This window comes from Octopus bimaculoides, chromosome 1, assembly GCF_001194135.2.
Source record: "Octopus bimaculoides isolate UCB-OBI-ISO-001 chromosome 1, ASM119413v2, whole genome shotgun sequence".
Taxonomy (NCBI): domain Eukaryota; kingdom Metazoa; phylum Mollusca; class Cephalopoda; order Octopoda; family Octopodidae; genus Octopus; species Octopus bimaculoides.
Genome location: NC_068981.1, coordinates 9,264,861 through 9,281,075, shown reverse-complemented (window position 1 = coordinate 9,281,075; position 16,215 = coordinate 9,264,861). Strand labels below are relative to the sequence as shown.

General features: G+C 37.1%; 2 protein-coding genes across 5 annotated transcripts in view; one reads left to right on the top strand and one right to left on the bottom strand.

Moving 5' to 3' along the window:
- Positions 1–6,537, top strand: part of LOC106874200 (protein SHQ1 homolog) — a 49,523-nt gene extending 42,986 nt beyond the window's left edge. For all 4 annotated transcript variants that reach the window (XM_052978435.1, XM_052978430.1, XM_014921856.2 and 1 more), the window contains 2 exons: positions 968–1,007; positions 4,602–6,537. In XM_052978435.1, coding sequence (XP_052834395.1) covers positions 968–1,007; positions 4,602–4,844 — 283 coding nt within the window. In that variant the 3' untranslated portion in view covers positions 4,845–6,537. The remainder of the gene's footprint in view (positions 1–967; positions 1,008–4,601) is intronic.
- LOC106874201 (borealin) overlaps positions 4,834–16,215 on the bottom strand; it is a 28,690-nt gene continuing 17,308 nt past the window's right edge. Inside the window, exons 7-16 of the mRNA XM_014921857.2 lie at positions 15,634–15,661; positions 13,173–13,218; positions 12,126–12,180; positions 10,299–10,326; positions 8,219–8,249; positions 6,713–6,773; positions 6,307–6,338; positions 5,402–5,479; positions 5,154–5,268; positions 4,834–5,059 (exon numbers count right to left, since the gene is read on the bottom strand). Coding sequence (XP_014777343.1) covers positions 4,973–5,059; positions 5,154–5,268; positions 5,402–5,479; positions 6,307–6,338; positions 6,713–6,773; positions 8,219–8,249; positions 10,299–10,326; positions 12,126–12,180; positions 13,173–13,218; positions 15,634–15,661 — 561 coding nt within the window. The 3' untranslated portion in view covers positions 4,834–4,972. The remainder of the gene's footprint in view (positions 5,060–5,153; positions 5,269–5,401; positions 5,480–6,306; positions 6,339–6,712; positions 6,774–8,218; positions 8,250–10,298; positions 10,327–12,125; positions 12,181–13,172; positions 13,219–15,633; positions 15,662–16,215) is intronic.

Below are 16,215 nucleotides of genomic sequence, written 5' to 3'. Positions count from 1 at the left end.
ATATTAAAACTTATTTTATTATAGTTTACAAATAATACTATACTTATTTAAGTAGAATTTGGCTAATTTACTACCTTAAATACAGAAAAAAGGGACTAATTAGACAAACTTACAAATTAACTGAACAGTTTTGTACAATAAATTTATAAGATGAGAACTGTAAAGAGTGATAAATTAGAAGAAATGGCATTCTTTGCCAAAATATTTTAAGTATAAAATTTCTTATTCTTTACTTTACTTGAAGTAATAGTTTGTCCTATACTTTTCCAGGTTTATAATTTTAAGAATTTTACTTTTCATGCTCGCATTTTCCCATGTAATGACAAAATGGAGAAGGCTAACCTCTACTTTAGCAAGGGAAATGGCTTTAAAATACTTGTTGTCATTGTATTTCTTTATGCAACTGTCATCCACCTACACAATACACCTGTACATCTAATTCCTCTTATAACCAGTTCCTCTGTCAGCTCATTTCTACTCAATTAACTTTACACAACCAATGGAACATACTAACTTCATTTCTTTCTAGCTTTCACTAAATCCTCTGCATCCAGATCCCATGTCTCACAACCATGCAGCATTTGCAGTTTGTACACAAGCATCATACGATCTTCCTTTCAATCTGGGAGAAAGAAAAAGAAAATCCTTTGTTATTAACTGTAGCAATAACTCCCTGAACTTACCTCCAGCCTCTTCTTTGACTATGATACTTTCAGACCATCCTCTTCTACTGCCAATTAATTGGCAGATTGTGCTGTCGATGCCATGGGATAGGAGAGTGGAATAACCAGAGAAATTGCAAGTTGCATGATACAGGCCTGAAAGTGTTTTTTTAATGCTACAGGCGTCAAAAGAAACCATCTGTCTTCACTCTATCCTAAACATTAATGATGTCACACAATAATAATATACTTACTTTCTAAATCTACTTTGGTATCAAATATTTTATTTTAATCTATTTCCCCAGTGCTAAACAACTTCAATCTCTGGCAACCGAATTATCAAAGGTAAGGATTTCTTCAAGTGTTTCTCCTTCATTGTTACAATGTTTGTCTACAAGTGACTTGTTCCTGAAATACATATCATCGTCTTATTACAAACTAAATGCTGAACATGGGTTAACTTGATAAAAGACAATTCTACCTGTGATTTTAGAAATAAGCTAACTGATGACAATCAGATAGGGAACCATAATGGAATTGTAAACAAGATGAGATCAATAATTTATTTCATTTTTGTGTATTTGGTTTGCAAGATTTTTGAGGTGAACAAATTTTGATGTATCTTGGGAAGGTGGTCATTATGCCAATAATAAACACACACAGTAACTATTTCACTTTTTTATTAATTGATTGACTAATCAATTGTTTGATAAATCAATCAATCAATCAGTTGTTTATCAAAGTCCTTTTGCCATCATCATCATTCATGACCTCTTCAATGATCTCTCAAACTCAGGTCAGTGTCAGGTCTAGGTATCTTTTAGTTTTCATCATTGTCATTTAGTGTCTGCTTTCCATGCTGGCATGGGTTGGACGTTTTGATTGGAGCTGGAGAGCTGTACTAGGTTCCAGTCTGATTTAGCTTGGTTTCTACAGTGGGATGCCCTTCATAATGCTAACCATTCCAAGAGTGTAGTGGGTGCTTTTTGCATGTCACTGGCACCAACAAAGGTAGAAGCACTTAGAACTTTGCTCAGCCAATTCTTATTCTAGCAGCTATGCTCTCGGAACATCCACTGCTGACTCGGTCACCTAGATAATGGAAGCGATCAACTACTTCTAAGCACCCACCTCCGTTGGCATTAGCTAGAGCCTATTTTCTGTCCATTTCTAGTGTTTACTGTACATCTGCCACATGCAGAGACTATTTTCCCTGTTAACCTTCCTCTGATATTGCTGCACCTCTTATGTATCCATAGCTTGCACCGGATACACCTCATAGAGTATCTACCCACGCCTTTTTCTACATATCGAGCAGGGCCGTCTACCTAAAGAGATTTGTGATTTGTCTGCTTTCCTACTTAAATAAGGCTTTGATTTTTGCTAAATTAACTCTAAGGCCTTTTGACTCCAGACCTTGCTTCCACATCTTGCTCTAATTGCTGAGTCACTATCAGAACTAGAGGAGAAGTTTCAGGTGTGGAAGCAAGGTCTAGAATCAAAGGGCCTTAGAGTCAATCTAGCAAAAACTGAAGTCTTAATAAGTAGGAAGGCAGACAAACCACAAATCTCTTCAGGTAGATGGCCCTGCTCGATCTGTAGAAAAGGGATAGGTAGAAACTCCATAAGATGTACCTGTGCAAGTTATGGATACATAAGAGGTGCAGCAACATCAAAGGGTGGCTAACTGGGAAGATAGTTTTTGTAGGTGGCAGATGCTCAGGGGTAATAAACACTGAAAATGTGCAGAAAACAACTTCCAAGGAGAAAAAACTACAAGTAGTTGATAGCTTCTGTTACCTAGGTGACCAAGTCAGTAGCCGGGGTGGATGCTCTGAGAGCGTAGCTGCTAGAATAAGAATAGCCTGGGCAAAGTACACAGAGCTCCTACCTCTGCTGGTGACAAAGGACCTCTTGCTCAGAGTAAAAGGTAGACTGTATGATGCATGTGTACGAACAGCCATGCTACATGGCAGTGAAACATGGGCTGTGATTGCTGAGGACATGCGTAACCTCGCAAGGAATGAAGGTAGTATACTCCACTAGATGTGTAAAGTCTGTGCATACACAACAGAGTGTAAGCACCCAGAGAGAAAAGTTAGACGTAAGAAGCATCAGATGTGATGTGGAAGAGAGACGACTGCGCTGGTATGGTCATGTGTTGGGTATGGATGAGGACAGCTGTGTGAAAAAGTGTCACACCCTAGCAGTAGAGGGAACCTGTGGAAGAGGTGGACCCAGGAAGACCTGGGATGAGGTGGTGAAGCACAACCTTCGAACATTGGGCCTTACCATGGCAATGACTAGTGACCGAGACCTTTGGAGATATGCTGTGCTTGAGAAGACCTGACAGGCCAAGTGAAACCATAGCCCGTGACCTATGCCAATGCAGCATAACCAACCCATTTAAGAGTACCCTTCAATCATTGGGCAATAAACTGCACTTGCAAAAACCTGGTGAGGCAAGTGAAGTATTGTTGTGGCCGATAACAGTACCACCTGGTTGGCACTCGTGCTGGTGGCATGTAAAAAGCCACATTTGAGCATGGTCGATGCAAGTGCTGCCTGATTGGCTCCCATGCCAGGGGCACGTAGAAGGCACCCTCTGAGTGTAGTCGATGCCAGTGCCGGCTGACTGGTCCTGTGCCGATGGCATGTAAGAAACACCATTCAAGCATGGTCGTTTGCCAGTGCCACATGACTGGCCCTCATGCTGGTGGGACTTAAAAAGCACCTGCTACTCTCTCAGAGTGGTTGGCATTAGGAAGGGCACCTAGCTGTAGAAGCCTTGCCAGATCGGATTGGAGCCTGGTGCAGCCTTCTGGCTCGCCAGCATGGAAAGTGGACGTTAAACAACCATGATGATGATGATGATGGTACAGATCAAAGTACAACTTAATGACATTTCAAAGAAGTAAGGATCTTGGTGCCTGATCCCCTCCATTTGCCCACACATTTACAACAGTTGTCTGCTTAATAACCCCAGCCTGGTGGCAATGTTGGTGTGGTCTCTACATGTTAACTGTATTTTTCATAAGTGATCTCGTGCTGGTGCCACATAGCACCCGGCAGACACTCTGTAAAGTGGCTGGCATTCAGAAGAGCATCCAGCCATAGAAACCTTTTGAGCTGCCCGTTGCAGCTCTCTGGCTTGCCAGCCCTCAGTCAAACTGTCCAACCCTTGCCAGTATGGAAAATGGACATGAAATGACAATGATGATAGTTTCCATTTATTAGAGAAACTCCCATATCTGTTGTAATAATGTGTCACAGGACTTTATATACAAATAAGAAATGGTATTGTAAAACAAACTAGGATTAACTGTAAAACAAGAAATGTTTAAATTTCAAATGTCTGGAGGGTGAGTGTAGGAATTTGACCATGTTTGCAGAAAGAATGGAAACATATTAAAACCTGTGCTGGTACTCTATCAACTTGCTAAGGATAAAATCCTCTTGATATGTTTATATGGTACATTGTTACAACAGATATGGGAGGTTACTCTAATAAATGAATGGAAATCATCACTTAATGATAAAAAAATACTGTTAAAATGCAGAAACCACACCAACACTGCTGTGTTAAGGCACAAAATCACTGCATGTGTTGAACTATATGCTTTGTGTGCATGAACCAATCCTGCATACAACTACCTAAATATAGAACCTACAAAGTAAGAGGCTGACTTGAAGCTAATAGGGTATAAATGATGAAAGGACATCAATAAAACCATAGCTGATTGATTAATCAAACAACTGATTAGTTAACCAATTGATGAGTAATAAAGAAGGGAAATAGAACCAGTGTGTGTATATTATTGGCATAATGACCCTCTGAAGACACAACAAAATCAATAATTTGATCTAATTAAAGTTTTGAGGAGCTGGAGGATGACTAGAAATCAATGTATTGGTGTTTTTATTTTCTTACTTGCAAAGGTGACCATCACTAAAGAAGATTGTAACCTAGAACTTGAAGAGTGGGAAAACACAGCAATTGGAGAGATGGATAATTTAGAAGTAAATACTGTAACAGAAAACCTGTGCAACCTAAAAGTGAGGGATAGTGATGACAGCAGTACAGAGAGTGAATCCGTTACCGATTCCAGCAGTGAGGGGAGTAGTTGTACAGAAAGTGAATATTCCACTGGATCAGACTCAGAAGACTCAATTAAAAAATAATAAAAACTTGATTTATTTAAAGTTAAAAGATTTTACAGAAGCAGCAGCTATAGTGAATATGACATGAATTAAAAATCCAAAGAATTTGAAAACTTTTCTTTTTTGAGAGAGAGAGAGAGAGGAAACCTTCATTCTTTTATCACTTCTAAGACCTCATTCAGTATTTTTATAGACTCAGTTCCTGCAAGAGCTTCATTCATAAGTGCTGTACTGATCTATAAAAAAAAAAAAAAAGGATAAAAATAAAAAGTTAAAAGGAAGACATTATTACAGCACAAAGCAGTAATTTTCATGGGTTATTTTACTTACTCGTTCCCTGATTTTGTCAATTTTATTTTGAGACCGAACAACAACTGGGCTTCCTTCTAAAGACATGAATCTTTCACCTTGTCTGGGACTGCGATCAAATGGAGTGATAGGCAACCTTAGAACCGATAGAAAAAATAATACAATATTAGTATTCAAAATGAACTTTCTACAGCCCCTATGATGAGATGGGGCTTTTCATTTAACTTACTTTCACTTTAGATGAATTTAAGAAAAGTAGGATCACTCACCTGGGATCAAACTTTGGTGTGATTGCAGGGGTCATTAAAAACTGTGAAGATGACCAGTTCGTCAAGGGGGTTTGTTGCCTACAGAATACATAATAAAAATCATTAGTAAAATAGTTACCGTGATGATAATTAAATCATCAGCATCGTTTAGTGCAAGCAGCACAAGGCTCCAGTCTGTTTCGATTTCTACAGCTGGTTGCCCTTCCTAATGCCAACCACTCCATAGTGTACTGGTCATGACTATGATTTCACTAAGCTTGACCACAGTAAATCACCAAAGGTCTTTGTCATCACTTCCATGAGGCCCAATATCCAAAGAGCATGCTTCAGCACCTTATCCCATGTCTTCCTAGCTCTACCTTTTCCACAGGTTCTCTCTACAGTTAGAGATTGGCACTTTTTTTTATGCAGTTGTGCTCATCCGTATGCATCACATGACCATACCAATACATGTCCTCTGCAATCACAGACCATGTTTCACTGTCAGTGTAGCATGGCTGTTTGCACTCAGGCCTCCTCATACAATCTGCTCTTTACTCTGAGGGATAGAAGCTCTCTGAACTTTGCCCAGACAATTCTTATTCTAGCAGCTATGTTCACTGAGAGTCTAGATTAATGAAAAGTAACATTCTCAGTTTGACCACCAACACTATGGACAATAACTGGAAAGTCGCTTTTCTCATAAAGATGAGAGGCAGTTGTTGTTGTTGTTGTTGTTGTTGTTAGCATTTAATGTTACACAATCTGAGAAATTTCTGCTGAAAAGAACTTTTGGTTCCAGATACAAAAAGCCTGGAATTGAATGCGGATATAAATGGATGTCAGATATGAAAGCAATCTTCTAATAGCATTTATGTAGCAATAATAAGAAACTCAAAATATTTATTAGAGGAAAGGAAACTTACCTTGCATTTGAAGCAGTTCGTTTGCTAGATCTCTGTTAATAAAAACAAAAACAATTTTCATCAAAACCACTGGAAAATGAATGAGATTTAAAATGACTGTTGCAGAACATTCCTTGATGCAAAATTTAAAAACTGTCAAATATTTAAATGACCTCCATTGAAAAAACTGACGAGCATTTTCTCTTTGTAAGATGATACAAATAAATGTCATAAGTTTTACATATTATACAATGTTAATTATTCTTATTATTAATTGGACTTAAATTTTAGATAGCAAAACTGTTTATTCTTAGATACAATTATTCTCCACGTTATTTCAATAAATATCAAATGTCAATTAATCTATTGAAATAATTTCCATAAAACCAAATTTCAAACTCTACAACATGAAGTAATTATATCTTACCGTTTTAATTGTAGAAGGGGCCTGCATTGAACCTTTTGTATTTCGGGGTCGTCTTTGGCGCCTTTAAAAATTAGATTAGTTTCATATTTCAAACAAGTTTCTGTTTAGACATTAATGGAGTAGATTACTTCACTTTCTACATTGCTGCCTAATTCTAGCAATAATTGATATTATTGAAAACTTCTCACCGTAATAGACATCAAAGATTTACACCAATTCAAGAGAAAGCCACAAGTGGAAATTTTGAATAAACAGATATGGATTCTTATTTATAAGTATCTTAACCCATTTCTCAGCAAGGAGTATACCCACGCCCCCAACCCCATCACTGTTCCCTATCCAGAAGATCTTATACCTATGTTCTTTGCGTGTGACGAACCTAGCAGAACCTCCTCTTCATCATACCTCTTGGATGCAACACAAATCGACATGCCTCCATTCAAGCATCTCACCAGGCCTACCTTTCAATGTGCCAACTCTGAGGGTGTGGGCTGGCGAGACCCAGGGAAGGGGTACAGCATTTTGCATCTGAACAGAAAGCTCACGTGCGTTTGGCAGACATCGTAAACATACAAATAGGCTTCAGCCTGCATACACTTCCCAATTACTATGTTTACCAGGAGGAAAGATAGGAAAGGGGGAGAGTGTTCCCATATAGGCAACCATTAAAAGTACCAAGAGAAAGACTTCCAGTACGGGTGGCAGGGGTGGGCTGGGAGGGTGCAATGCAAACGACAAAACACTACGGACGCCCTATTCCCTAGCTAAAGGCGATGTAACATATCCACAAACAAAGCAAAAACCACTAATTAACATGGGAAAGCAAGGATACAGACATAGTATGGGCAAACGAAAATGTAGTAAGAAAACAGAGAAGAGAGAGGTGAAATTTTCAACAATTAAGACTACAGTAGAGGAAACAATAGAACGTTTGCATAAGATTAGCAGGTAATAAAACAAACGTGAAGAGATAGAATTTTCGAGATTTAGAGCCAACAGAATTGAACAATTGGATTTCTTAACTTTGTGGCTAAACAGATAACTAAATGAATGATAATAATTATTATAATGAGTGCTGAAAACCTACAAAAGCAGAGTTTCCTGAAGTCACACTGCAACATAGAAAAATTAGTGCAGTTTTGGCAAGGAATGAAATCTCCCAGCAATATTTGGGAATAAAGAATAGTTTTTCTTTTATGAAGAATTATCTTCTGGTTTAGTTCTGACAAGAGATTTGATACAAGCTAATTTGTTGTGACAGGTGTAGTTTGGTTGTGCCATTTGAATATTCAACACATGCACTACTACTAACTCACTTTTTTTCCTCCCACTTGAAACCTGTTCACTGTAATCAATGAAAAGGTTAGAGGTTTACCTGAAGTACAACTTCTGGTTAATTTACCAATTGAAATACAACATTATTATCACAATAAAAGAATAGCAACCTAGTATTTTGTAGTCGATTTTAATGATTGAGATTAACAGAAAAATAACAAGTTTACTTACAAAGTTCTTTGGATACTCATATCGATAGCATCTGAAGAATGAATCAAAACATAAAAGTTCCATTTAGTTGAATTGGTTTGGAAGAAGTTAGAGAATGTTGTATGTTAAATAGGCTTTATGAAGGCTTTTTCGTTAGCTACAGGTATGATATAAATTTTATAATTTAGCACTCTCTCACTAATGTCATAGTGAAGACATGAAAGGTTTTGTTTAAAAAAAAATTTAATCAAATTATTAGCAATAAATAAGGTTGTAGACTAACACTAGCCTGTGACCTGTTGGCTCACCTACAAAGTCTGAGTTTCCCAGCAACAGAATTTTGTTTTGTGGGGTCCCCCCCCCCCAGGTTATTTTGCATGCTTTCAATGAATGTAACATCGAAATCACACATAAATGGCTCCTATTTCTTGCACACCTTGCTACCACATAGCAGCCAAATCTTTGGAACTGAGATACATTGAATGCAGTTGAAGAATTTTTTGCAACAGTATTCCCTTGGGGCGATCTTTTGCTTTGACTCTCAGAACTGTCATCTGGATCAACTGGTTTTGTTTGTTAATTTCCGTAAAATTTATTTATTTACGTTTGTTTTAAAAGTAAAAGAGAGAAGAAAGTCAAAGATGTATGAATGTGTATATGAAATGGACGTGTGTGTGTGAGAGAGAGAGAGTGCCACTTACATATACATGAGAACACACTCTCTCACACACATGCACACTTACATACAAAAAAGATGTACACATGTATTGATGTATGTATGTATACATGACAACACACCCCTTCCCTCACTCTCTCTCTCTTTCACACACACGTTCATACATCTTTCACTTTAAAACAAAAGTAAATAAAAAAAAAATGTTTATGGAAATTAACAACTTAAAAATAATTAAGAAAAAAACATTAAAATATTGTCTGTTTAAAGAAAGCTAAAATATAAATACTTACTGTACAAACAACATACATTTTTGAAATCACATTCACTTAAAAATATTTCTAAATGATTTGAATATTGTGTACGTCAAAAAGGTTAACGTTTTGTTTTTTTTCTTAGAGAGTGCAAAAACTACATGTGTACATTTATATCACAGATAGCGGATGTGTGTTTGTGTTGATGCACCATGACATTCATTATATGTGTGTTGACGTCATGGAAGCGATGTGGTTTTTGTTTGTCAAGAAATAACAAACAAATAAATAGAATCCCCCAAAAATTTGTACTGCACTGCCGAAGGTAAGTATGAGAATAAATTAAGATAAAACATACCATTTGTGAGATATTTCGGGTACACACAAACATCTCCAGAGTTTTAGTATTATCAAGATGAGGAAAGAACAGGTTAGAAAGTATGCAGGACACTTGGTTGCACTGATTATGATATGTAATGATACCTGTTGGCTGAAAGGGGCAGAGGTCAGTAAAGGAGGGCCCTTTTAATTGAAGTAAAACCCAATGAAATAGGGGAATTACTTTTTAGCAAACCATTACAAGCAATTTATGCACAGATGTAAATTATCATTATTTTTATGTCTGCTTTACCTATGGATTGAACAAAACTCAAGCAGCTAACTCATATTTTTCTGCTCTTTTTACACAATGAAAAGTGATGTGACAAATTGTGTACAAAAGACATAAACAAATGCACTGCTGCTCAAAGTTGATGGGAAGACTCAAGGAAACACACATCTGTGTAATATTTCTTTCTTTACTGCCCGCAGGGGACAGACAAGGAAATTAAGTCAATTACATCGGCCCCCAGTGATTAACTGGTACTTATTTAATCGATCCCGAAAAGATGAAAGGCAAAGGGTTAGAGTTAGGGTTACATCTATGTAATATTAAAGACATGACTAGGTACTTAGCTATAAAGGTTTCCATAAATCAATCACTGCTTTTAGACTTTTACAATCTCATTGTCTCAAATTGTCTGACAACACTAAAACAAATTCTGTGTAAGTTCCACCATTCCAAATTTCACTACTAAGGCATTGATCAACTCGAGGTTATAGAAGAAGCCACTTGACCGAGTGGGATAGCAGCCCTACACCCTGATATAAATTTATTAAAATGTGTTCCACTCACCTGTCAACAGTTGGTTTTCTATAAGAGGCTGTAAATAAATAAATGAATAAAGTGACATTTTGCGAAGGAATAAAGAAAGAGCTAACACAGAATAAGATTATTGTTCTGTGGAGACTGTCAGCTGGATCAGACACATATTTTAAAGTGTTCAAAAATTTATATTTTTACAAGAGAAAGTCGAATGCCAGCTTTAAAGCTTTTATGAAAGTAGAGTCGGTTGATTGGTTTCAACATCAAAATTAATATCAATATTTGAGTCAGCTGAAAATAAAGATTGCTCCTTTTCTGGAGAGGCTGGCTTGACGGATAAATAGTAAGTCAACAATAAAAAGACATTACATCATCATCATCATCATCGTCGTTTAATGTCCGCTTTCCATGCTAGCATGGGTTGGATGATTTGACTGAGGACTGGTGAAACCAGATGGCTACACCAGGCTCCAATCTGATTTGGCAGAGTTTCTACGACTGGATGCCCTTCCTAACACCAACCACTCAGAGAGTGTAGTGGGTGCTTTTACGTGTCACCCGCACGAAGGCTAGCCAGGCGGCACTGGCAACGGCCACGCTCAAGATGGTGTACTCTATGTGCCAATGTAAAAAGGACATGAAATCCAATCCTACCTTTGTTAGTATGGTAAAAATGGAGTAAGAAAGAAAGTGTTAATGGGTAACTGAGTGAAAGGTAAGTAAACCTGATACAAGCAAATTCTCTTTGCTTCAGAAATTGTAAAAGTGAAGGAAAAATAATGAAAGAATGAAATCTGTTTTACAAACTGGTTTACCAAAATCATTTTAGGATAATTACAAACAATAATATTTGTGAAGTATTAAAGAGACTCTCCTAATATTTGGTTTCAAATTTTGGCACAAGGCCAGCAATTTCGAGGGAGAAGGTAAGGCAATTATACCAACCCCAGTATATCACTGGTACTTACTTGATCAACCCCAAAAGGATGAAAGACAATGTTGACTTTGGTGAAATTTGAATAGAAAATGTAAAGGTAGACGAAACATTACTGAACAGTTTTGCCAGGTGTGCTAATGATTCTGCCAGTTCCACCACCTGAAACTCTTGAATAGCTAAAGAGATTGTTAAACAAGACTGTTTGTCACAGAAAACCCACATCATAATGCTTCTTATCTTGAAATAAATCTAAATCAAATATCTCGATGTAGAAAGCAAAATATTTACTCTAATCAATAAATTAGTTGCCAAACAAAACAACAAAATCCAATTTAATAGAGTCGAAAATAATTTTGTTTTTAATTCCTATCAGATATATCAAAAGTTATTGATTTTAAAGATGTTAACTTTCTTGGTTTCGTGGTTAGGGTTAGGGTATGCAGCAGCTGACAATTGTAAGGTGGTGAGTTCGATTCTTGGCAGTGGATTGTGTCCTTGAGTAAGACACTTTATTTCACGTTGCTTCAACCCACTCAGCTGGCAGAAATGAGTTGTACCTGTATTTCAAAGGGTCAGCCTTGTCACATAACTATGTCATACTGAATATCCCTGAGAACTACGTTAAGGGTACACGTGTCTGTGGAGTGCTCAGCCACTTGCACGTTAATTTCACTAACAGGCTGTTCCCTTGATTGAATCAACTGGAACACTTGTCAAAAACTGACAGGATGCCAGGTAAACTGTCTTGGTGGATAATTTAGGAGCACAAAATCTGTTGAGATGAAATACTTAATGATCCCAAAACAGAATCAAAGCTATTCTGTTTATTTAAAGGAGCCAAATGCTTCTAAGTCTGTCCATATTTAGGCCAAGAAAATTCTCAATAACAAAAAGAAAAGAAAGAAAAAGAAACAAGATACCTTTTCAAAAAGAGGAAAGTTATTCTCTGGAACTGTTTTCAGTTTTGTCCTTTTCCTAAAATAAGAAAAACATTAACTTAAGATGGGCACAAAGTAATTGACAGGGAAAAAAACTATGTATATACACATTCATAAATGTGTACCCTCATCATTTAACGCCTGCTTTGCATGCTGGCATGGCCTGGTGAGGCAGGAGACTGTCTATTTTGGCAGGGTTTCTTAGGGCTGGATGCCCTTCCAAATGCTAATCACTTTACAGTGGCAGAGTCATCAAGTAACATGCAAGACAAAAAGCTTGTGAGAGGGGGGGGGGACATTGGAGGAATACATGTATATACATACATGGCTGGGGCCATTCTGGAGCAGTGTTTTGGAGTCTCCCTTTGGTACTGTTTTTGGTGAAGAAGCAAACTGGATGAAGCTACCCTTCTTTGTGCCTCCTGCCACGGTGTGGGCTCATCTGGGATTTCAGAGAGAAAATTGCCCAGTTGCTTTTTGTGGCTGACTATACAACTGAGGGAGTCACTACAAACAGTAGTGGTCCCAGTACAGTTCCCTGAGGAATTCCACTGTGGATTGATGTCTCCCCAGAGAGAGCACAATTGGCTGCAAATGCCTGACTTCTGTCCTTTAAAAAGTCTTGCAGCCACTCTCCCAGTGATACCAAGGTCACATAGTTTGACATATATATATATATATACTCGATAAAGAAGTGGCAGTCACTGAAAGTGGATGGTACCCGTGGGAGAGGAAGACATGGGATGAAGTAGTGAGGACCAATCTCAGGATGTTGGGGCTCATGAAGGAAATGACAATGGAAAGAGAGGACAAGAATTGCTAAAATTACAAGAAACTGCAAGTGGTAAGATGCCGTGCTGGAAAGAGCTACCCTACCCATACAAGCATGGAAAATCCCATACAATGATATCATAATAACAAAGAGAGAAATGTAGAAAATGTTATGCATGGCAGGGGGGGAGGGAGAGAGAGAGGGAGGGAGATGGAGCAAAGCAACAAGTTGAAAATTAGGTTTTAAGTGGTACCTACACAGTGCTTGGTGCTTCTTGTAAGTCGAACATTTGAAGAGATGTTGCTAAATAAATAAAATTGAAACAGTAAAAAAGAAATTATTCAATTCTTTGCAAACTGGAACAGAAAGTATTTTCAGAAAGAGTTATAGAATAACAAGTGTGTTTCATCTTTAAATTCCATGGAGCATCTTTCAGCTTTATGAAACCTCTTTAGCCCTTTAGTGTTCAGATTAATCTGTCAAATGTAATGCTTATTCATTCACGTTATTTTCGATTATTCAGGTTCAAGAGGGGTGGCCACAATATTTGCTTGTAACTTAGTTCATTTTTGACATAGAGATTCAAAATTTTGTCAATGGGTGCTTATATATCAGTGGATTATAGTTATGTAATTTTAGCTGATTTTGCTGATTAAATTTGACTTTTATAGGCAGGTAAATTTAATGAATAGGTGTAAAAGCAGTAACATTATGGATAAACACTAAAATTGAAATTCTTGATGCATCTTACTTGTTTGATTTGTTACTAAAACTATCCCAGATGTCAATTGCCAACGATTTTGCTACTTTAATTTGAATTAATTAAAATACAGGTATAATTGGTACCAGATTTTATTCTTTATATTTCATTCAAACATTTTCATTGAAAATAAAGTACAAAACTCTTTTACTAGTCAATATACCATTGGCTTATGCAATTTAATGAATACATTTATATAACAGAATGCATCTAATAAAAAAAGCTCATTAACAGGTGAGGCAAAGGTGAACACAGGTGTGTAACATACTGAAAATTAATATGTATTTCTCACTTTCACATTTTATTTGTAAGAAAATGAAAGGAGTATATGATATTACTATCAAATAAACAAATTGTTTAGAGCAAAAAAAGTTTGCATTTCTGCAGTATCAGTTGGCTGCCATAGTGGATCGGGTCTTCCACAAATAGAAATTATGCACTGAACCTATTTGTTTCCTCCGCGACAGTTTCAAAAAAACTTTTCGGTAAAAATGAAAATAAAATGGTTGAGCATTGGGAATTGGGGTTGATGTAGTAATCTATAAACATGTTGCTTTAATCTCATCTGATGAAGATTCATAAATGTCAATATGATTTGTCTGAAGACATTGTTGTTTTCGTTTATATTCTGAACATCATCAAGAGTAAAAACCTTCAAAGTTGGAATTGTTACTTGTTGATGCCATATTGTTAAAGACTAAAATATACAACACTTCTCTTCAAATATAGAAAAATCCAAGAGGTCTCAAAAATTTCACTGTATTCTTACTTGAATAAAGGCAGGAAAGGCTTTATCTTGCATTATCTAAAAGCTCCAAGAATTCAATAATGTGATTTGTTTATTTTTTTAGCAATTTCATAGAGGAATCTGATATGGCTGGATTTGGCTGGTTCAAACAAGTTAAGGGGAATAATTTTCGGCTGGATATTACTAGTTTGAACATAAAATGGGCAGAATATTTTGGCCAGGTTCCTGTGCCGGTGGCACGTAAAAAGCACCATTCGAGTGTGGTCATTCAACTGTCATGGCCCATGTTTCACCGCCATGAAGTATGGCAGTTCACATACATGCATCATACAATCTAACTTTCACTCTGAGTAGGAGGCCTTTTGTCACCAGTAGAAGTAAGAGCTTTCTGAACTTTGCCCATGCTATTCTTATTCTAGTGGCAATGCTCTCTGAGCATCCACCCCTACTACAGACATGGTCACCTAGGTAGCGGAAGCTATCAACTACTTCTAGTTTCTCTCCCTGGCATGTGATGGAATTTGTTTTCTGAGCATCTGCAGTATTTATTGCCCCTGTGCATCTGTTGCACACAAAAGCTATCTTCCCAGTTAACCTTCCTTTGATGTTGCTGCACCTCTTATGCATCCATAGCTTACACTGGGTACATCTTATGGAGTTTCTACCTAAACCTTTGCTACAGATTGAGCAGGGCCATCTACCCGAAAGGGTTTGTGATGTGTTCGCCTTCCTACTTACTAGGACTTTGGTTTTTGCAACATTGACTCTAAGACCCTTTGATTCTAAACCTTGCTTCCACACCTGAAATTTCTTGTCTAGTTCTGGTAGAAATTCCACTATGAGAGTAAGGTCATCAGCATAGAGGAGCTCCCAGGGGCAACCTGTCTTGAATTCTTCTGTTATTGCCTGGAGGACTATTATGAATATGAGGGGACTGAGGGCTGATCCTTGGTGAACCCCTACTTATACCCGGAATTCTTCACTATACTCATTGCCGACCCTTACCTTACTAATGGCATCCCTGTACAGCTCTTATTAACTACTCGTCAATCCCCAGTTTCTGTATCGCCCACAAGATAAGGGATCAGGGGACCCTGTCAAAGGCTTTCTCTACAGAAATCTGCCATAGAATTATCTCTAATAAAATAACTGAAATAAAATGATTGAAAAGAAAAGACAAAAGTTAGAAGCATGGAAGACAGAAACTTACCACAGTCACCAGCAACTTTTTGAAAAGTCTGGAAAAAAATGGAAAATACACATCAATTTCAATATAACTATAATAATCATTGGGCAAACATCCATCTGCTGTTACACGTAGTGAACAAAGAAGGTAAATAGCCCTTAATAGTAAATTGACCCTTTCACAACTGACTCATCAGGAGTTAACTTCCTTCACTGTAGTAAGTAGCATTTTAGTTTGGTAGCCAAGGAAGAGTTGTAGAATAATGACAGGTAGATAGATACTATATATACACGTATCGCTGACATACTACGACGAAATCTCCAAGATGCAGATAAGATAGAGATTTTTTATTTATTTACGGCCTCAAACATCTCATAATACCTTCGCACTTTAGTTTGCCCTCTATTATTTATCTTGTTTCTCTCCATGAAATTCAATTGAATTCAGTTGTTGTCTTAAATTCATGCTTATTCATTTTCTAAGCTTCCTAAATTCATGCTACGTTATATTCTAATCACCTAGAATTCATTCATTGCTCTTTTAAAAATTACGATTTATGCATTGTTGTCTCTCAAATATTTAAAATCTACAATTAAGAGCCCTATC